This window comes from Paramisgurnus dabryanus, chromosome 15 (assembly GCF_030506205.2).
Source record: "Paramisgurnus dabryanus chromosome 15, PD_genome_1.1, whole genome shotgun sequence".
NCBI lineage: Eukaryota > Metazoa > Chordata > Actinopteri > Cypriniformes > Cobitidae > Paramisgurnus > Paramisgurnus dabryanus.
Window position 1 is genome coordinate 36,232,287 of NC_133351.1, and position 22,406 is coordinate 36,254,692.

The 22,406-nt window shown below is 37.1% G+C and overlaps 1 protein-coding gene across 3 annotated transcripts in view; it reads right to left on the minus strand.

Moving 5' to 3' along the window:
• Positions 1 to 21,635, minus strand: part of prpf40a (PRP40 pre-mRNA processing factor 40 homolog A) — a 30,190-nt gene extending 8,555 nt beyond the window's left edge. For 2 of the 3 annotated variants that reach the window (XM_073811990.1, XM_065273113.2), the window contains exons 1-12: positions 21,557 to 21,596; positions 20,265 to 20,345; positions 20,016 to 20,156; positions 13,305 to 13,388; positions 11,228 to 11,255; positions 11,118 to 11,140; positions 10,926 to 10,970; positions 9,460 to 9,570; positions 7,922 to 8,042; positions 7,809 to 7,833; positions 6,537 to 6,755; positions 3,154 to 3,259 (exon numbers count right to left, since the gene is read on the minus strand). In XM_073811990.1, coding sequence (XP_073668091.1) covers positions 3,154 to 3,259; positions 6,537 to 6,755; positions 7,809 to 7,833; positions 7,922 to 8,042; positions 9,460 to 9,570; positions 10,926 to 10,970; positions 11,118 to 11,140; positions 11,228 to 11,255; positions 13,305 to 13,388; positions 20,016 to 20,156; positions 20,265 to 20,345; positions 21,557 to 21,559 — 987 coding nt within the window. In that variant the 5' untranslated portion in view covers positions 21,560 to 21,596. Of the gene's footprint in view, positions 1 to 3,153; positions 3,260 to 6,536; positions 6,756 to 7,808; positions 7,834 to 7,921; positions 8,043 to 9,459; positions 9,571 to 10,925; positions 10,971 to 11,117; positions 11,141 to 11,227; positions 11,256 to 13,304; positions 13,389 to 20,015; positions 20,157 to 20,264; positions 20,346 to 21,556 lie in introns of all 3 variants that reach the window. The other variant, XM_073811991.1, reaches the window with a different exon arrangement.
• Positions 21,636 to 22,406: the final 771 nt, after the last annotated feature.

The window sequence follows — 22,406 nt, forward strand, 5'->3', positions numbered from 1 at the left end:
CATCATCTAAATAGGGATTAGACATAGCGCCAGCGCAACTGTCTTTTAAAGGGAATGAGAGCTGAGACTCTCATTGGTTTATTGCACCGTACGCCCAAAATACTCCCATTACTCATAAAAAAAAGAGCAACCCTTTTCGACCACGCGCTCGGCACACAAACCATTTTTCCTGTCGTTAAATTAGCAAAAGTGGATTCGGACACGCCCATTTAGACGTTGCGTTGTGCGCTTTAGACAATGCGCTTAGATCGTTAAAATTAGGGCCCTTAGTGTTTGACATTTTTTGACACGGTCATAGCTTAATCTATCAAAGTCGGATCTATCGGAGCATTGTCATATCTATTTTGCATCTTCTTAAAATAGTTTTATTAAAAAACTACACTGCTACAAAAATGGCATCATCTCACTAGTGAGATTACTATTCCTTGCACCATTTTTCCAGATTGCAAACCCAAAAACTATCAAGATAAATGTGTAACATGAACTACATGTACTTCATGTCGAAGGATAAGCGCACTTTGGTGACTGAATTGCACTTTTTTTAAAATGGGTAACACCACAAATTTTTTGCACAATATCAACGTTTTACTTTGTCAGAGCAGGGCAAAGACGACGCCATATCTTAGTTTATTTCTCAACGCCATTTCAGCATTTATGGCTATATTCATGTTAATCCACACAAAATTTTTACAATACACAAGTTAAAGATATCGTTCTGCCAAAAATGTAAATAAACCCATGATTTACTCACCTTCAAGCCATCCTCATTGTATAACATTATCTTAAATGATTAAGCAAAAAAGTCCATCCATCCTTCACAGAAGCAGTGTTTCCCACAGAATTTTGAGAGATGAATAGTCTAATAGTAATTAGCATATATGTGATGTCATTGCATCATGCTTGCGTTTGATCTTTGATAGTGTTGTCTGTTGGTACCCAAGATCTGTTTCGCTTCTACTCTTTGATCTGTCACATATTGCATTTTAACAACTGAATGCATTTTTTTCATATTATCTGTTCTGTTGGCAGACATAAAACAACCAGGCTTTTGTAACTAAACACAACCCAGTAACATCTTATGTTTAATCCAACCAGCTGTTTCTTTAACTGTTGCTAAAATTCTGATTTATAAACGTGACATCGTCTGACAAAATCACCATACATTACATTGAAGAGCGGATAGATAAGGTGATTTTGTCTACATTACTTGATTGTCTCACGCAGCATTTACTGTGGTTGCTCTTCTCTTCAATGCGTTGTTTTTTTTAAGCACTGTTTTTAATTGTACATGCTATGTTTATCACATGTAGCGCATAGCACTTTTTACATGCAATGTATATTGGGTATAGCACAGACAATTCAGTGCAAATTCAGAAATAGGAGAGAATACACTGTTGCGAGTTACGACTACAGAACACACGCAGGCATACCGCACCATAGGGAGAAAGAGAGTTTGCACACAGACTCACACCAAGATAACAGGTGTGTGTGCGTGTGTGTGTGTGTGTGTGTGTGTGTGTGAAGCACTACTGCTAACCTTTTGTTAAGTCATGCTAAACTCGATCAACCTTCTTTGCTGTCAGCAACATCTGTGACTGTTGACTTTAATGCGAAACACAAGTACACGGAGGAATGCACATTAAAAATCCTGCCACCTTTTCTCGTGTAAGGGTGAGACGCTATTGAGGGCGGCGCTGCACGTAACATGAGAGTAAGAGGGAGGCGTGCTGAGCGCATGCAACAATAAATTAAGCCGTTTTAAATATTAAAGGGGACAGAGAATGAAAAACCATTTTTACCTTGTCTTTGTTGAATAATGGTAGTCGAACATACAAAAAGTGCTAGACATGCTAAACATCTCAGTCTCATAGAAATTCCTCTTTTAGAAATGTCAGCCAGAAAACGGCCCAATCTGAAAAACTGACGCTTATGACATCACAGGCATCTAACTGTCCATCCACTTTAAAATAATTGGCTACATTTTTTGAGTGGCAGCAAAGTCAGCCAATCAGTAATGATATTGCAAGTTAAGCCAGTAGGGGCAGCCAAATAGGTGCAAAACCACTTGTTTAAAATCCCCCACCCTAAAAGAGCTATCTGAGAGAGGTTTTTTAGGAAGCTTCTAAGGCATTACAGACACAAACAAAAAATTTTTGTCTACATGTCACATCACAGAACAAGGATAAATACCCCGTTCAATCATTCTATGTCACCTTTAAAATAAAATTTAAGTAGGGATCATGAAAAATCTATTTGTGGCGGCAAGTGTTGATTCTGTGGTGGGCCGCCACAAATAAATCAATGTATGAAAAACACTGCAGAAGTAATCCACACAGCTCCAGGTGGTTAATAAAATCCTTCTGAGGTCAATCCTACAGTATGTCATGTGATGGAAACGCTCGGTCTTGAGAATCAGCATCGGTCTTTACAGGAAGCTAGTTATTTTAGCTTGTAAAGTTTTAAATATTGATATTTTTCCGATTACCCTCAGAAGGCCTTTATTAACCCACTGGAGCCAGATTATTCAGTAAAGGAACTTTTTTGGGCTTGAAATCAGAAGCACTATCTACAACCATTTTAAAGCTTGAAACAGCCAGAAAATTTTCTAATATAACTCTGATTGTGTTCTTTTGAAAAAAGAAATTCATATACATTGAGGATGGCTTGAGGATAAGTACATTTCATTTTTGTCTGAACTTTCTTTTAATCTACACACAAGTTAAGGAAAGACAATTTGGCATCTCCAATTCACCTAACCTGGATGTCCTTGAAAGAATATTTGATTCCTTGTGATTGTTGAGTAGCACAGATGGATCCGAATAAAACAAACCATCAGGTAAGTGGAAAACCGAGACAAAGAATGAAGAAATATAAACATTGTAAACAGTATAGATGCGTGTAGACATCACTAGAGAGAAAGTACATCTATTATAAGAGTGTCTGTGTGAAGGGCTGTCAGCATTCTGTGAAGCGTGTGATTCCACTCTTGCCTATTTCACTCACTCATGTCTAATCACACACACAGCAATTAAAGACCCACAGCTCTCACAGGAGCACTTTGTGTGCCAAATTAAAACACTAAATTTAGAAAGAGGCTGCTGGAATATCAACACCCTATCTATCACTGCGAAAGAGAGCAAGTGATTTATTTACCTTTTCTTTCAGAAGTTCTTTAAAGGCCTGTTTTGCCTCCTCTTTTGTGTTCCACTTGTAAACTTTCTTCACCAGCTCAGGTCTCTCCTCCTTAGATGTGTCATTACTGTGGAAACAGAACATTTACTTAGGACTGGGCAATATGGCAAAACCATTGAATCGATTTTTTTCCGAACATTTGACCGATTCATGATTTAGATTTTCTATTTTGTTTTTACTAGTAAACTCAAAAAAAAAAAAAAAAAAAAAATTATATTATATTATTATAATATATTATTGCATCTTTAAAAAATTAAATTCTGTTCCAAGTGCACTAAATGATAGTTATTAACATGGTAAAAATATAAATTACCACTTTTTTTAAAAAACATCTATGAAGAAATTAGGCATTGTTTAGAAATACAATGGTGGCCTAAATGTGATTAACTTGGCCATAAAACCCATGTTCATGCATTTTTTTATGTTTTGTTGTATTTTATTGTAGTTTAAGTACACATATTCCATGTTAAACAAAACAACTCTACTATTATGTCTCTTTTAACTCTTTCCCCATCATTGACAAGTTATCTCATCTATGAAGAGAAAACATTTCCCTGCCAATGATGCTTTCCTGATTAGTTTTTATGGTAATCTAAAATTTGACTATTCTCCACTATTATCCAATTCAACACAATTTATAAAAAACTGAAGCAAAAACTAATCCAACAACATTTTAAACTCTGTGTATGTTTTGATCTTCGTTCTGACTCTGGTGCCGAATTCCCGAAAACATTATTAAGACAAAAAATAAGAAAGTTTTTAAGATAAATTAAGACCTAAAGAAGTTTGTAATAATGTTCCTAAGTGCAATCCTTGAAGATTTCTTAAGAAGTTAAGAATATTTACTTAAGAAAATTATTGTCTTAAGAAAAAAAATGACAAGCTTTGAAATAAATTATTCTGCTCATGGGGTTATATCCGTCCATTAATCTTTTTACCACCTTCAATAACGCGATACATAAATGAGTGATGTGTTAAGACAATAGAAGATGCTTTTTCCACTTGTAACAGATGCCAGCTAGTGTATGAAGGCGGTGCGGTGAGTAAATATCATTCCCTAATCTCCCAATTAGGCCGTAATGCGGGATGAGCGCTCTGCGTGCTTCACTCTACATGCCCGGCTCTATCTCCCGTGCACACACGTCCACACGATAGAAACAGACGCGGAGGGTGAAGGGTGCCTGGATTTCAGAGCCTCGCTTCACGTGACAGACTGATTGCCATTTTGTCTCCCGCTCAGAGCGTCTTTGAGTAGAGTTGTTAGTAATTTCACAATAAATGTATTATAAAGGAAGTAACATGTAAGCTAATATTAATAGTTACGTGTTATACATGACATATTACTGAAGTAAGAAATTAAACTTTATTATTATAAGAGTATGAAATTCCTCATTAAACTAATCTTTGTGAAGTAAACAGTTTAAATTGCCATTCAAACTACACAATAGAACATGTCACATTTAAAACAATCAAATTAACTTATAAAACATCTTACATTTTGAGATTAAAAGACTACTGTGAGGTTATCCTATATTTAAGATGTTTTTTAAGACGAATTCTTAATTTTCTTTCTTAAGTTTGAATTTAAGAAAAAAATGGGAGTTAAGAAGAATTTTCTTCTTAAGTTTGTTTTGTGAATCTGGCCCCTGATCTCTAACAAAATTCCTATATAAAAATGCAATTATTTCAACTTTTTACTCAAATTTGGTATTTTTGAAGAACCCTACAGTACATGGGTTTTAGTAACTCAGCGCTCATATGGTTCACTTCTTTCTTAACAAACAGGACCCAAGTCTGTGATGTTGAGAGGACCCTCTTTGACACAGAATATAACATGTGGGGTGCCCCAAGGCTCGATCCTGGGATCCTTATTATTTTTTGTATATATAAATGACATATCAGCTGCGGTACGGTGCACCCTGCCTTTATATGCTGATGATTCTGTTTTACTTGTCCGAGGGTGTAATGTTGAAGACATTAAAAAAATACTTAAAAAAAATACCTCTTTGTCCAGAACTCAAGTCTGTTAGCCAGTGGCTGGTAAACATAAAGCTCTTTTTGCATCTGGGCAAGAATGAATCAATATTGTGTGGTACAAAAAGGAAACTCAATCAAAATTCAATATTTTAAAGGTGATGTCTAATGGGTTTGAAATTGTATCTAAATTAAGTGTTACATATTTGGGTTTGACATTGGATCAATCACTTAAAGCTGAAGAAGCCATTGCAGCTAAGGTTTCTGCCAAAAGTGCTTGTAAGTTAAAGTTTTTATATGGTAAGAAAAAGCTTTTTGATTTCTCCGTAAAGAAATTATTGGTATTAACTTTGATTCAATGCCATGTACATTTTGCTTGCTCTGCATGGTTTTCTGAGTTGACTGTGAAATTTAAAAGTAAATTTCATGTGCTGCAAAATAATGTTATTTGGTACCTATTAAAAGTACACTCCCGTAATCATATTGGTAGGGAGGAGTTTACAAGAGCTAGGCTACTACCTGTACATCTAAGAACAACTTAAGTTAAACCATATGTTTAACATTGTTAATGGTCATGTCCCCAAATATTTGTGCTCTAACATACACATGGTCCATACGCAGCATGGCTATAATACTAGGGCCAGCATTCGCTCTTGCACAGTTCCTAGAACTACAAAAGGAATTAAAAATTATTTCTTTTGTACTAGTATCATGGCATGGAATAGTTTGCCTACTGCTAAAAAAACTCCCAAGGGATTTTTTTAAATACAGGTCAAAAAACCTTTATGGCACTAGGTGAATAGTTATTGAAAATTGGAGAGTCTTTATAGCATTTTTTTTGTTTTTATGTTTTTAGTTTGTTCTGTCATGATGTTTTATCCTGTTTTCATATTGTACATTTTTAGTCTGGACTGTTGTTTTTCTGTTTATTGTGTTACACCAAGGACCATGTTGGAAATAAGTATTTTTACTTAAGCATGTTATCCTTTTGGATTACTGTCTTTTTTTGTACTGTTTTAATCCAGAAATAAATCTATGCAATGCATCAAACGAAACCTTGCATGACCTTGTACTATACCAGAAAACTGGAAACTTTTTAGCAAGAAATTATCAATTAAGTATTAGCAGGCTTAATGTTAGCATGCTAACTAGCTTAGCTTAGCTAGTTGAAGAGGCTCAATTTAGATTTCTTGTCTTTCATGTAATGCATTCTTCAATGTGTATATTCATGTCAGTTATGTGCAGTGAGGCATGAGAAACACTGTTCATTTTATTTAGTCAGACAGTCAAGGGACTTTTAGAAGAGGGCATGTGAGGGTTTGTAAGTTATATTGTTTTTTTGAACAGTAGCGGTGTACATGTTCCATTACCTGGGTAGTGTCTCTATAATGGCCGTTTCCTCAGTGGAGTTTACAGGGACATCATTGCTAACCTCAGCAGCCTGCACAGGCACGAGAGCCGGCTGCTCCTCTGTGGTGACTGTCGCCATGGCAGTCTCTGTCTCAGCAACTGCAGCCATGACAACAGAAGACTCGATCGGAGTTGTAAGAGCAGGGGTGGTGGTCCCAGGAGCCACGATGTCAGCCGTCCTTTTAAACATACATGCATAGAGAATAATTATGACTGCATCATTTTTAAAGCTGTACTGGAAATGTTATGCGTGTAAAACTCATATATCAGAACAGGCAGACATTATGTCTGATGTAAATTATTTTGGCATAAAAACAACTGGAAATAAAGCATTTTAGGAAGGGGAGATGTGTGATATTGATTGGTAGAGTTATTTCAAAAATACTGCATGTTCTTGTGGCTTTAACTCTTTGTTGGCCCTCCTGTCACCTCTTTTATTCCACCAAGTCTTCAGAAGTCTTGAATCTACTGCAACCTTTTCACAATAGACTGTATACCCATACTAAAAAACAGATCTTGGATGATCTTTTGGCAAATATTTACTGCTACTGGCAGTTATGGGACACTTAAGGCTGCGTGTCAATCAAAGCTTTTCTCAGCGGTTGAAAACACTAGGTCCCTTTGAAAGGCTTTTTAGCTTAGATGCTTTTGTTGGTATGATAAGTTTAGACATTGCACAAAGTGACAATGACAAGCACAGCTTTTTACCCAAAATACAACAGTTTTAACTCTCAGTGACCAGAAAAAAATGGCAAGTGTCCAGTGTGAACAATCACCTCATCACACTGATCCATGGCGAACAAAAAACTGAAAAATGCTTTGGTGAACAAATGGCCTAAGGCAACAACAGACAATCCACAACAGCTGTCAAACATTTTAGTAAAATACATTTTGGACAGTAAAATTAAATTTTCAGTATGGGGAAAACCAAGTTTAAACCACTTTTCAATTAGTAAAATGCAAATAATGTGAAATTCCCTGTCTACAATGTTATACCACAAACTGCATATTACAAGGTTAATGCAGTTAAAGCAAGTTTGGTTTATTAGGAATTTATTTAATATTTTTTATATTTTAGGTTATGTTTTGTGCCGAATTGAGCTAACATAACCTCATTTGAGCTAATAAAAAAAAACATAAACAAGTGAATTTTATAATTATATTGATAGAAAAAAATACCTACAGGTGACCTGTTACCATTGTAATAAACTTGTAAAAAAAATGACACTTACCCATTCTCCTCTGCTTTGATCATGGCTAAAAAAAAATTAATTTAAGAGTTTACTTGTGCAACAGAATGCTGAAAATGTAATCAATTTTACATGTGCCGATTCTGTGTACAGACCTTCTAGATCCTCCAGTTCTTTGGGTTTGGTCCAGCGGGACTCTTTGGTCTGTGAGTTGTAGTAGTAGGGCTTTCCTGTATCCGACTTATACTCCTTCCAAGGGCACTTGGACAACATTTGCTGCAAAAAACAAATCTCTCTTAAAGTTTGCTTGAAACAAGTGAAAAGGTTAGTATACACAAAATCAATTTTTGTATATACTTTTCTCACCTTTCAAACAAATAAAAATCATTGATTACAGTGAATACAGGGCCTAAAGTGAAAAAAAATCCTGAGCCTGAACTTTCTGTGGCTCAACCAGGACTTTTACCAAGCCCATTTTTTCTATAAACTAATTCTATGAGCAACAGCACAGTCATATTTTCAACACATTAACAACTTATTATGCCAAAAAAACTATGCAAAAACAAGCCTCAGGTTTCGGAAGTTTACTGCACCAAGTGCCTAAAGCAGGGGGCTCAAACTGGCTTTGGGCCATTTCTAAGATTGACATCTTGTTGGAGGGACATAGAGCTATTTTAACATAAAAACACAATATTTCTGTATATGTACTGCATTTAAATTCTATTATTTAACATATAATAATACATACAAATATAAACAGTGCTTTCAATTTATTTTATAATTTATTGTTAAGAGTAAGTAAATCTTTTCTAAACCTTATCTTAAATTAATAATAATAATAATAATAATAATAATAAATACAAACTTTTTCTATTAAAACCTTGCACTAAATTAACAAATTAAATTCCTGAATACATTTATTAACTATTTTAGCATACGCATTTATTTTGGACTTGAATATGTTCGATCTCTGTAAAAATTAATATCAATGCTTCATGTGTAACTGCATAGCAAGCAACATAATGATACATATACTTTATTATTCACTTATATTGAGTTGAGTGAGCTGCATACATAGACTACTGTAGTCTACTTTTATCTTTTGCACGTTTCTCCTAATCTTTCCTCTTTTCAAAACCTGGGCACTTGGCTTTTTCCGCATCCGTAGTTTAATATGCGTTGCATTACATCTCCCGCTTGCACTGCTTATGACGTGTCGCCAATGAAAGCTGTGACTTGAACAAACAAACCCCATGCAGCTTTTCTCCGAGTACAGTTGGGTAACCCAGAGTTACAGTACAGCTCTGTGATTGCAATACCTGTTTTGGCCACAATCCTACATACTGTTCCTTTAACTGCAATACTCAAGTACCATTAAACAATAAATAAAGCGTATTTATTATAAAATCTAAAAATGGAACCTAAACAAAAAGACATGTCCATACAAAACAGCAGTTAAACTAACAATCTAATCTTAAAACTAAGTAACCTTGTCAAATCTTGGTGGCTAAAAATGCTGTTTGTTCTTTAACCAATTTAGCAGACATTAATTGTAGCCCATTAGACCACAGCAACAAAAGAGCAGGTTTGTATGTTTAAAAATATGACCTCCTGACTGAATTGGCAATTAACAGTAATTTGTGTAATAATACAAGCGTCTGTGAGCAAAATGGCTTTGTTTATATCTCTCTACCTCTGCAGGTGATTTGAGCTCATCAGGTTTCTCCCAGGTGGATTGTTTGGTCTCTGTGTTGTAGTAATATGTTTTTCCATCCAGTGATTTGTGCTCAGTCCACACTGACTTCTGAAAGACACATTTTTAACACTTCACTAATCAGATCATCACAATCATCAACCACATCCTGCAGTCGATAGTTTAGTAGTATGGATTGAGTAATAAAAGCCAATAACCTATTACTATGCATAACATTCAAAAAGATAATTATTTAATTCATTTCTTGTATCCCCGCTCTGAGATGAAATATCTGAGTTTCGTGACATGTAACATTTTTATTTGTATTATTAGTTAATGTCCATGCAGGGCTCGCAAAATTGCTAGCCGACGTCCCAGGGCTATTGTGAATTCCTGTCGGGCTACCAAAATGTATCTCCGCCCTGCCCGTCGGGCTATCTTGGGAAGGAAATAATATTTTATCTAAACCCATCCTTTAATGTGCACGTCTGAGATGGGCACGACCCTCTGCAAGTGCTTCTGCCGGGTTCGCTCTTCACGAGCACCTGCTTGCTCTTGTGCTTAGCAAAAAAAGAGCGAATGTTGACGCGCGTCTGAAGGTCCGGCGGCGCGGAAGAGGTGTTTGGCACGCTGTGAAAGACGCGTTTCCGCCTCATTCGCGCGAAAGGCGCGAAATGAGCATTGTGCGCGGTACACGCGAATGGTGCTATTTGTGCATTTTGCAGTTCACGCGAATTTGCGACTGACACCCGAGTTAAATAATTTGAACTTTGGCGGAATTTCGCGACGCGATAACCAATCAGGAGCCTGCTTGCTGCTGTGGTGGCAGCCCCGCCGGGAGTCACTCACAGGAATAAAAAAGACCTTGCTTGGAAGAGTGTCAGTGAGGACATTGGGCAACCTGGTAAGTTGTAATACACACTTCACTTTTGAGTCACGTGCCGCATGCGTTTATTTGCCCCCTATAGTAAGGTACCAAATACAAACCAGTTACTCTCTTGATAAATGCACAATCAACATAAGTCATCTTGCAAACAGACAGCCGCATAGCACTTGCACCTCCCACAAGAAGCGGATTTTGCCTCTGACGCACGTCAAATGCTTGCTTTTTCCACGCGTCTACTCCGCTCTACATGCGCAAATGCATACAAACTGTTCAAGCGGCAAACGCGATTTTGACGCCTGAAACGCGGTTTGTGTAAACGCACCATAACATTCTTTTAGCCGCTAAGGGCTACAAGGGATTTTAACATTTTGCGAGCCCTGCCATGGTGATGTGACATACCTATAGTTAACTCTGCTAGGGGGTGAACTAGTGTTGAAGTTGCATCATTGAAGTGAAATCTAACAATGCGTTTGCAGATGACACTTACATAAAAGTGCTACTATAAAGTGTCTAGATATTTTTTGGAGCACATTCTCAGGAGTTTGTCGTAATATTACAGATAAACTCTTTTTAGTTTTACCTTTTTCGGCTGTTCGTCCGGTGAAGACTCAGTTGATGTGGTGCTCTGAAAGAAAACAATATTATTCAAAAGATTAAGAATTAAATCATTTTTATAGAGTTTATAGTTTAATGAAAGAGAGCATCAATTAAATTCTTATAATTATTAATTATATAATGATAATAACAGTATTTTATGGTTATTTGCTCTTACCGTAGTTCCAGGAGCAGCTGGAGCTGAAACAGAACAAAACACAGATTATATTGAGAAATAATTATCCACAAAAATTATCTAAATCTGACTCATCATTATCAATCTCTTACCTGCGGGTTCCACTGGGCTCACACCAGGCTGAAACAGACAGAAAAGACATCAAGATCTTTAAAAAGCATGATTAATAATTTATGCGTTACATCTCTTGGACAACTTCAAACTTCAACCATCTGTCGTTTATTGGGATTAAATTAGTTCTCGCATAGATCAAAAGATATCAGAGTTAACTTCATTAGCAGCATCCTGTCCCCAAATTACAGGAAGAAATGGCTTCCTGACAGAAACAGGAGGGGGATTGATTGACAGCTCTTGTAGCGTCACCTGCTTTTTGCATCTGACAATTTCATCTAGAGTTCAAAGCCGAAACTAATTACTACTGATGCTATCAATATTTAATATGCTTAACAAACAACAGACTGCTTAGTGCTTAATATAGTAAATTAAATGAAAGCAGATCGCTTTGAGCACTGATTGAGGAGGTGCGTGTCTATAGTAAGTGCACATTAAACTGTTTGTTTGTTCTTATATTAAAAAAATAAATAAAAGAGTAGCGCGAGATTGTGTCATCCATATTTAACGATGATGCTGTGTGTGTTAAATGATGTCAGCCAATGAGTCTTTCAAGTGAATAATCAGATGCAGATATACAAAACGACAGACAGAGGTACATTAATTATTCAGAAAAAAAAATTATTCACACTAAAGTTCTGACTGCTATCAAAGTGCATTAATCTTATTCCCAATCCTCAAATGATATTCAAAAATAACCAAGGTTGATCTCTGCAGTTACTTCATCCATGTGTCCGTGACAGCATTAGTGTTCATTTTGTTGACGAATAATTTTCCTCATAGTTTTGTTAACGACATGTTTTCACTGACGAAAATGAGAAGATAACAAGATAAAACCTAATCCATGATGATAACAACTATGACGAAAATCTATTGGCATTTTCACCATCAAATAAAAACGAGACAAAAGGGTCAGTGAGTGAGGGATAAAATCTCTGTGTGGTCGAGAGGTTAGTCACACACACATACAACTGTGGGACTTCATGCGGCTCTATGGAGGGCGATTCTAAACCATACAGAAAAGTGTGGTCTCACGGTACTTTGAGTGTTAAACGCTGAACGGCTTGCGTAACGCAAAATATAACAGATACATAGGTGATGATCTACTCGGCGCAAAGTTCATGTCTGCTCTAAGGGGAGGGATGAAGAAGAGACATATGGATGCATATAACACTTGATTTTGTCAAGGGACCCATTGTTAAACTGTGATGCTACAATCAAAACAAACGTGAAACGCGATTGAAGGAGAGTTATCCCTCAATTCATTTTGAAAGGCAAGCACAAACGTTTTATATGCTGATGCTACTTTATTAGCTTATACAGCCGGTGAGCCGGTACATAACTTGATCCACTTTATTAGCCAAAATAAACCAGTGATGTCCTGTACTGATGGCCTGAGTAAGATTACAAGATTCATTGACAAAGAAAATAAGTGTACAATTTCTCTGTCCATTGAATCCAGTACGCTATGTACCATAAAGAGGGATGCATGACTGAAGAAATGTAGTGCACTTAATGTGAGATAACATTCAAAAACTTAAATAAAATTAACATTTTATGTTAGAAATAAAATAATTAACTTAGAAAGGAGCTGCTGCAACTTATTTAAGTACTTAAAAATATTTACAAGACATATGTACTGCGGATCTGACACCTCACGCTTCTGTTTGATTAAGTTTGATTAAGGTATGTAACATCACATGAATAAGTGAATAATGATTGGTCATTTTACATTTGAGTGTCTCTTCATTAGAAATAACAGATTAAAGGAACAAAGATTTATTGGCCGATGCTGATAAAACAGCAAATATTGACCGATATATTGACCGCTGCAATATATTGGCATATCACTACTTAGTTTTAATAAAGCATTCTGTGTTAAGCCACCTTTTGGGCTTGTCTAGCTCACATCACATGGATAAGTGTTATTATAAAAATAGAGACGAGTCTAAATTGGTACATTTTCCCACTTTTCAGTGTGTTCATTACACTTCTTCTAAAAGCATCTATATTTAACAAGCACAGCGGGAACAGAGAGTGATATAGAGGTTAGTTTACCGGTCCTGTAGGTTGTACTGATGCGGCTGGCATACGGGGGGGCAACATCATCCCTGGCATCATTGGTGGCATCATGGAAGGTATCTTAGAAAAGGAGGAGAGGGGGAGAGGTAATGTATTTATACACGCAGTGAGCTGAGGGGTGTGAAGGCAGTTTGTGCTTTGCACAGTTCCTCATTACAGTCTGATCCTCACAATTACAGTCCAACAGCTCCATAGGCATCAGAACTAGCGGTAATACAACAAAACTAATGTTCAAATATGACTATAGTTCTAATATTATTCTATAGGTCTAATATTAGCATTAGGTACAGAAATCGAATAAAATAATAATAATACTGTCTTATTGTATAAATTAAAGAGCACCCATTTCATTGCTAAAATACGTTATTTTGTGTATTTGGTATAATACAATGTGTTCACGTGGTTTATGGTTCAAAAAGCACATTATTTTTCACATATCATACATTTTTGTGGTTCCAGATTTCCCTTTCTTCCTGAATCACACAGATTTTGTACAAAACTGTCCTTGATTGGCCAGCTAATCTGTACGTTGTTATTGGTCTGTATATCTCTGACATCAGCTGGAAATGTGACGCTCCTTACCATGTTTGAAAGATTCGGTTGCTGACAGGAGTTAACTTACAGGCTGTGAGTCCAAGCGGGAAGAATTATGATAATGTATGACAATCTGTGTGTTTGTTGTAGTTCAAGAAAAGAGATTTACGTTGGAGACGATAACTCGCATCATACCTTTTGCATATTGTTAACATGTACTAATAAACTGTGTGTACAATAGGCAAGTTGTATTTTTGAGGATTACTTTTGTTACTGTACAACTACAGTGCTCTCGCTCAGTTCAAAATGTTAACAAATCCTCAAACCTGAACATTTAAGTACACTGTGTCCCATACATTGATTTACTTGATTGCGTTCTAGGCGAAAAAACAATTCAGTGGCAAGTCAGTTCCTGAATACCACGACACAAACTTTAAAAAGTCAAATTCACTTCTCAGAGGTACGGAACTGTTCCTGAAACTGACGTTCTCTCCAAAATGAAATTAAACACAGTGTTTCGAGTTTTTCACATCTGCGTTATGTTGATATTAGAAAGCAAGGTAACGTGCACATGACGACGAGAGAGGTGACCTGTTGCGCAATCGAGTTACCACTCCCACTTCTGAATGTTTTACTGAGATTTCTAATCCCGTCCGAATTGACCATCAATATTACAGACGTCCTGTGGTAAAATTACATTACGCCATCTACAACCGTAAAACCAATCCCATCCGAATAGGGCTATAATCTACTCATTTTATGTCTGCAACAGAACTGATAATATGTAAAAGTAGCAATCAGTTGTGTTAAAGCAACACTAAAGACTTATTGCTCTTTACTCCCCCTACAGGTTAGAAGCGTAATTGTTCATTAGCACTGTCGTAAATACTGCAGCATAGCTAGCTCTGATTGGATTGTAGGTCTGCCGTAGAGCAAGTTTTTGTAGTTTCGACTCGAACTACAGGACCACTACCTGACGGTTGGAAACTTCTTTAGCGCGGTTTTGGCCGATAGAGGGCTGCAAAGCGAATGTGAAAGTGCCATTCACCCTGTTTTGAGTGGATGAACCACTGAAACTTTTTTGGAAACGTTATTTTAAGGTAAAAAAAAAAAACTCTTTGGTGTTGCTTTAAAATGCAATATAACATGACAGATCAAAGAGTAGAAGTGAAACATATTTCAGGTGCCAAAACTTGATCAAACATGTGAAGACGTCACTTAGCGTGTGACGTCATCACTGCCACAAGTCTCTCAAAATCCTGTGGGAAACACTGAAGTAGTAAAAGTGAAGTTTTGGCATTCTTAAGAGAATATTTATAGGTAAACCGTTATTAGGCAACTATTGGTGCAGTAGGGCTGCACGATAAATCGCATGCGATTTTCACACGCAGTAAAGCCGGTTCCTTGATTAGTAGTAAATAGTAGTAGTAAATCGCCATCAGCTGCTTTCAGATAAAGCGACATTTACTACACAAGAGACCTATTTCACTGCAGAGAAATATCGCATTCATAATCACAGGCAATTAATGTGCGATTACAGGGCTCCAGACTAACATTTGAAAGAGGTGGTACTGGTGCCACATGGCCTCAATTTGGTGGCACCAGTCACTGGGTGGTTTAAAAATAAACACTAAAACTAAGTCCAAATATTTTTTTATTCATTAATAAATTCATTACAAATATAGATAATTTTCTTCTTAATATACATAAATTTTTTTAACTTTACCATACTCTTAACATATATTTGCCTTAATGTAAACCATTTAACTTACAATCAACTTTTTCTTATTGCATGTGGAAGTTGCGCGATCTTATTTAATCAATTGCGCTGAAATATCAAAGAAAGCTCTTACATATACATGAACAAAACACTGTGCAACATGTTTATTAACAACACAAGCAGCCGACTCTGACATAATATTAGTTCGCGGGAATTTCAACCTGTCATTACTCCCACTTGCGTTAAACTCAAGTAGTCATTGGGGTCTATATGACCTCAAGAGACATTTCATTAATTAAAAACAATTTCCCTTTATCTTAGAGATATAAAATTGTGTGACTTCCTAAATAATCTCTCTTTACATACACACAAAAACTGTGCTTGATTCGGTTGTTCTAAAGGTATGTACTTTTTTTATTAATCTGTCCCTTGACATTTGTCAAAAAATAAATATCAATAAATCCAGCATAAATCTGAACATTTTGACACAAAAATGAAGGCCTGGTACTTATGCACAAATGCAATGCAGAAAACACATGCTTACACAAACACATATACACACACAAACACACACACACACACACACACATACACATACACAGGTATGACTGCCACAGAGAGCATTTGTATGGAAAATAAAATCAGTCATAAATGCAGAAAAAAGTTATAAAGGGTTGTGACCTAAAGCATGCACACATACACTCTCATACACACACACTAGTGCTGTGTTCAAAATATCGATACAACGATACATCGTCATGGACGCCTGACGATGCGCGCATCGATACAGCACCTTCCATATCGATTCGGATGTACTTTTGAAAGTAACGTGACGAATTGCTGTTGATCCATGATCCATATGGAAAGGACGCATGTGTCCCGCGGAGAACGTAGAGTTAAAGGTCGCAAAATTCTGGCCTATTGATTATCCCTAGACTATCAAAAGTGTCTAAAAGTGGAAGATCCTTTTCCTACTTAGCCCCTAAGCTCTGGAATGATTTACCAACCGATGTCCGAGAATCAGACACAGTCGATCATTTTAAATCTAGACTTAAAACTTTTCTCTTCAACAAAGCATTCGCATAATTTGTCTAGTAAAGGTTCTTAACTCGCAATAGTTATTTTCACGGAACAAAGCACTCACGGTCATAACACAGACCAACCATATAAATAAATAAAAACCTTTTCTGCATGAACACTTAGAATGAATTGCATTAAATAGTTTGCCACCGTTTGCCACTGAACCTGCATTAACGACAACAGTGGGGCCTCCAGCCTTAGTCAAACGGGTTGGCACGTATGGTTGGGTTGCGTTTTTCGCGCTTTCGTGTGTCTTCTGAATAGTATGCCATACAGACCCGTTTGCCACTGAACCTGCATTAACGACGACAGTGGGGCCTCCAGCCTTAGTCAAACGGGTTGGCACGTATGGTCGGGTTGCGATTTTGGTGCTTTCGTGTGTCTTGTGAATAGTATGCCATACAGACCCGTTTGCCACTGAACCTGCATTAACGACGACAGTGGGGCCTCCAGCCTTAGTCAAACGGGTTGGTATGTATGGTCGGGTTGCGTTTTTCGCGCTTTCATGTGTCTTTTGAATAGTATGCCATACATACCCGTTTGCCACTGAACCTGCATTAACGACGACAGTGGGGCCTCCAGCCTTAGTCAAACGGGTTGGCACGTATGGTCGGGTTGCGATTTTGGCGCTATCGTAAGTCTTATGAATAGTATGCCATACAGACCCGTTTGCCACTGAACCTGCATTAACGACGACAGTGGGGCCTCCAGCCTTAGTCAAACGGGTTGGTATGTATGGTCGGGTTGCGTTTTTCGCGCTTTCGTGTGTCTTGTGAATAGTATGCCATACAGACCCGTTTGCCACTGAACCTGCATTAACGACGACAGTGGGGCTTCCGGCCTTAGTCAATCGGGTTAGCATGTATGGTCGGGTTGCGATGTTTTGGCGTTTTCTCCTGGTCCTGTAAATGGTATACAATATAGACCCGTTTGCCACTGAACCTGCATTAACGATGACAGTGGGGCTTTAGGCCTTAGTCAAACGGGTCGTCAGGTTTCATTTTCTCTTAAAGATCGGAAGGTGACCCTTATTTACCATATATACCCTCGCATTGGGCCCCCAATTTGCTAAATCCTCAACTGTGGATAATATAATTATGCCGTAATAGTTAGTCTGTCTGGAACTAAGCTGAGTTAAACCACATCACTGTGTGACACTTCAATACATATGAACGGCCGCTACGCTAATACGATTTTGTTTTTCTCTCCCTGTCTCGTCCTCGACCCGAGGACAACGAGACAAACAGACCCAGTCCCGGTAGATGTGAAAGTCGGCACACCTCTGATCTACTGGCCGTCCTTCAACGTTATGCCCAGCTGATGCCTGACCAACGATCACCGGCAGAACCGCTTAATCTCCGCTAAATCTCCTTATCCGTTCTCCCAAGGGTTTTTCCCTCCTAGGACTTATTTTTCCTCGGATAAAAGCCCCGGGGTTTTTTTTTCTCCTAGGGGGTTTTTCACCCCGGGGAGGCAGCCTTTTTGGGCTTTACCTAGCTTCCTCTTCTATACGTTGCTTTAGTAATACGTGCACTTATAATATTGAGTCATAGCCGCAGCAAATTTAACTGCTCATGCTATCATGTATTCTGTTGTGCTATCTGTCGTTTTTCTGTGCTTTTCACTGCTTCTATTTATGTAAAGCTGCTTTGAAACAATTGACTTTTGTGAAAAGCGCTATATAAATAAAACTGAATTGAATTGAAAGGTGGCGGGGTATACTTTCACTTTGCGTGTCTGTCTCGCTGGCGCACGTGTCTGCATAGTGAGACGCGTACTCGCGCTCTCTCTCGCGTGCGCGCATTAAAGTCAATGAGTTCAGTATGAAAGCACAGATATCTTAGCTACTACTGCAAAGGGCTTTATTAGCCATGCTCTTATAAAACAGTACTAACGCATTTGAGATGAAACACGACATACAACTCTAGAGAAGAGATACAGAGCTACTTCAAACTATAACTGTCACATTAATAATCTGATTTCTATTAAATAGTATGAAGTCTGACTGCATGTTTATAGATATATTCATAGATTTAGAATAATGAGAGACAAGAGTAAGGCACATCTATGTAAAACTGCTTTTAAAAAAAACATAAGTTAAGTACTAAATCTGGGATTTTAAATATTTCTAATAGCTAATAAATGAATGGCAAAAACACAACTGTTACAACACTGCATATTCAATGTACAATAAACAAATAATAATAACAATAACAAAATGTAATTCAAAATAGTCTTGTATCGTGATGTGCATCGTATCGGGACCCTTGTATCGGGATACATATCGTATCGGGAATTGTTGGCGATACACAGCCCTAACACACACACACACACACTCTTTCTCTCTGCCTCTCACGCACACATGCTCTCTCTCTTTCGCACGCACGCACACAAACACACACTCAAATTTCTGCGGCATTCCGTGAATGGAATAAATTTCAGAAATGTTTATTTGTAAATGTAGAGTTTGTTTATTATTCTCACTTTAACAGGTGAAAATAAACAAGTGAGATGGGAAAATCTTTGTTTTTCATTTAGTTGCATAATTATTCTGCACACTAATAGTTGCCTAATAACTGTGTATATATAAATGTTCTCTCAAAAGAGCCAAAACTTCAGTTTTAGAACTTAAATGTTCAGGTTTGAGGGTTTGTTAACATTTTGAATTGATCAAGAGCACCGTAGTTTTACACTAACAAAAGTAATTCTCAAAAGTACAACTTGCCTAATAAATGGTAAATGGACTGCATTTATATAGCGCTTTCATAAACCACGGCCATCCGAAGAGCTTTACATATTGCCTCATATTCACCCATTCACTCACACATACACCTATGGTGTCCACACAGTGTACACACTTACATACCATAGGAAATGTTAATTTGTGAATCAGAAAATTGGTGTGCTTTAAATATATTAATTAACTTTCCCCATTTAAATTTGTGTATTAATCCAGAAATCGCAAGCGAGCCGAACCGTGGGTCGTGATCCTCACACATCAACTGCAATCCGGTACACGGCTAACTACTTTTATCCACTTAGTAAATACAAGGTGAATAAAGAAATCTAATTTCAGCCCCAATACAGTTTAATGTAATGTATAACTATTTTCTATGCTGTATTTAACTTTTGTGGGAGATTCTTGGTAAAATTCATCTTTTAACCATAGATAAAAAAAACTGAGGGACGATTATAGAAATATAGAGGCAAGCAGAAAATTAAAGAAGTGATTCATTACTTCATTAAAACTGACATTGCTAAATAAAATATGGAATCTGTTTCAAAAACTCTTTATTCTGTCTATAAGAAATCTGTTTCAATAATCTGTGTTTCCTATTAGCTCTAAATCTTACCTGTCCCAGTGGTGGTGCTCCCATTGGGGGCATCATAGGGGGCATTATTCCTGGAGGCATAGGGGTCATGCTGGGTGGCCTCTGGCCCATGGGCGGCATTCCCATTGGAGGGAAGTGCGGTGGGATTCCTGGTGGTCCCATCTTTGGAAAACACAAACATATTCCAGACATGAGTAATGTAGAAAAAAACAAAAATCCACAAAGAGAGAGATGGCTTTACAGGAATGGCTTCCCAAAACACCAACTTACAAAGGGTGGTGGTATTGCTGAAGGTGGAACACCAGGAAAAGGTGGTGCTTGACTGGGGCCACTATTAGCATCAGTCGAGGACTGTCATGAACAAGAGAGTCCATTACAGTAACTAAAGGTCTGATAGAGAGATGCTGCACATGACTGATCAAAAGTGTGATGATCTTTTATGAATCTGTTTTAAATATTCAAGTAGTAGCTGACAGTGAAGCTAACTTTATTACATGTGAATGCATGTATAATACTGCCAGACACATAAAACAATGATAAAATCCGGCAATATTAAAGTCAGCCTACAGATGCATTAACATATTTAAGTATTTACACAGACACTTATGATAGATTTTTTTTAAGAGATTATGCTTGTTTCTGTGTCACAAGGGTTCTAGTCATTTTCCTTTTTTTTAGGTAGGGGTTATTAAAAGCTACCAACATTTGACGTGGGGTATGCAAAATATGTTATTAAGACATATAAGATATCAACAACATTTTGTCAAACTCATTATAACTGAATAACTTAGAGTTTTGTTTAAGACCATTCTGTAGTGCAAGAGATTTTTGATAACTTTTTAAAACATTTATTATAAATCTTTTAAACATTTGTTTGAAATATATCATTTGCCAATATTTTGCAACAATAAGCAATGAGGTGAAAAACTTGTTTTTAAAAAACTTCTCAGTTGTTTTGCACGTTTTATCCCTGTTCTCAAGAATCATTAATAAGCAAGTCTGAAGTTTTTATTTTTTACTGGCATTAATGAAGCTATTTAAACAGCCAAGAGTTGAATGAACGAAACTGATCTGTCAATCTCTAGAATCTCGAATAATATATGATCGTTCAGTTGAGGAACGAAACAACTAACGCACACGTTTTACATAATATTTGACAATATTTTATGTAGTACTGTGTTCCCACTGATAACTTATTCGGTGGACCATAAAACTCAATCCTTTGACTTGATTACCTTTTATACCAAGACAAACTAAAATCGGTTAATTAAATACAGAAGTGTATACAGAGACACATTCAGACCTCCCCTACACTAAACAGAAGCTACAAAGTAAAATAGACTCCCATTCAAACGCACATTAGCCTTAGCATTAGCATTAGCATCACATTAGCTCATGTGCTAATCAGGTATCATTTAATCCATAATACATTCACTGCTTCGCTTTAGGTGCCTTTAACCCAAACAACAACATCGACCGTAGATGATATGTTTACTCTGTAGACGTTAGACTGTGCAAGTAACGTTAACATGCGAATAACCTGAGTGATTTGTTGGACTCACCATGATGAGTGAACATGCAGCGGCCCTGCCTGAGACAAAAACCTGCAATCTGATTGGCTACTGCGCGCCGGGTTCAAACTACACCAAGTGTGTTTTAGTGCAACAACACTACGCAACAGATACGCGGTTTAGTGGAAAAGCCATTGTGTTGCGCAAAATATACGCAGAAATTGAATGCATATTTGTATTTAATTTATTTTTGCTTATTCATTCTTTGTTTGAAAACTTTTTATATATTATGATATATAAAGATTTAACAGATCAGGAGAAAATTTCTGCTTAGCATGAACTTTTTTTTTTAAATGAAGAAAAAAAAGTGTTAAACATTGATATAGCCAAAATATTCTGATCTGTACATCCTTGATTGTATTTTTTAACAAACCTATTAACTGCTCAAACAACTGGGAACGTTCACGTTTTATATTATCACTAAGTTCTCCTAAAAAGCTGTTAAAATTCTTGGAGTTTCCTTTTAAAACTCATTCACAAAGCTGCTGTGCTGAGCCCAACTTTTACTAAGGAATGGGTAGAAATTTTAAGCTAGAAAGGGCAGGATTGACCTTGATGCTATAATGTCAACATCTCACTATGCCAGAAAACTGTCATCATATAGTCATCAATAGTCTCTGTCAGTCATCATAGAAACAGGGCTGCCAACTCTCACGCATTCACCTGGCGTGAGACTCACGCAATTAACCCCATTCTCACGCTCTCACGCCACACATCCATTTTCTCACGCAGGCTCGTGCCCACCATTGAAATTCCCTTTGGGTGTAATAAAAGTCATGAAATAATTGCGTAATATACCTAACTGTAAATACTGTAAAACTCTATCTGGCCTGCCTCAATC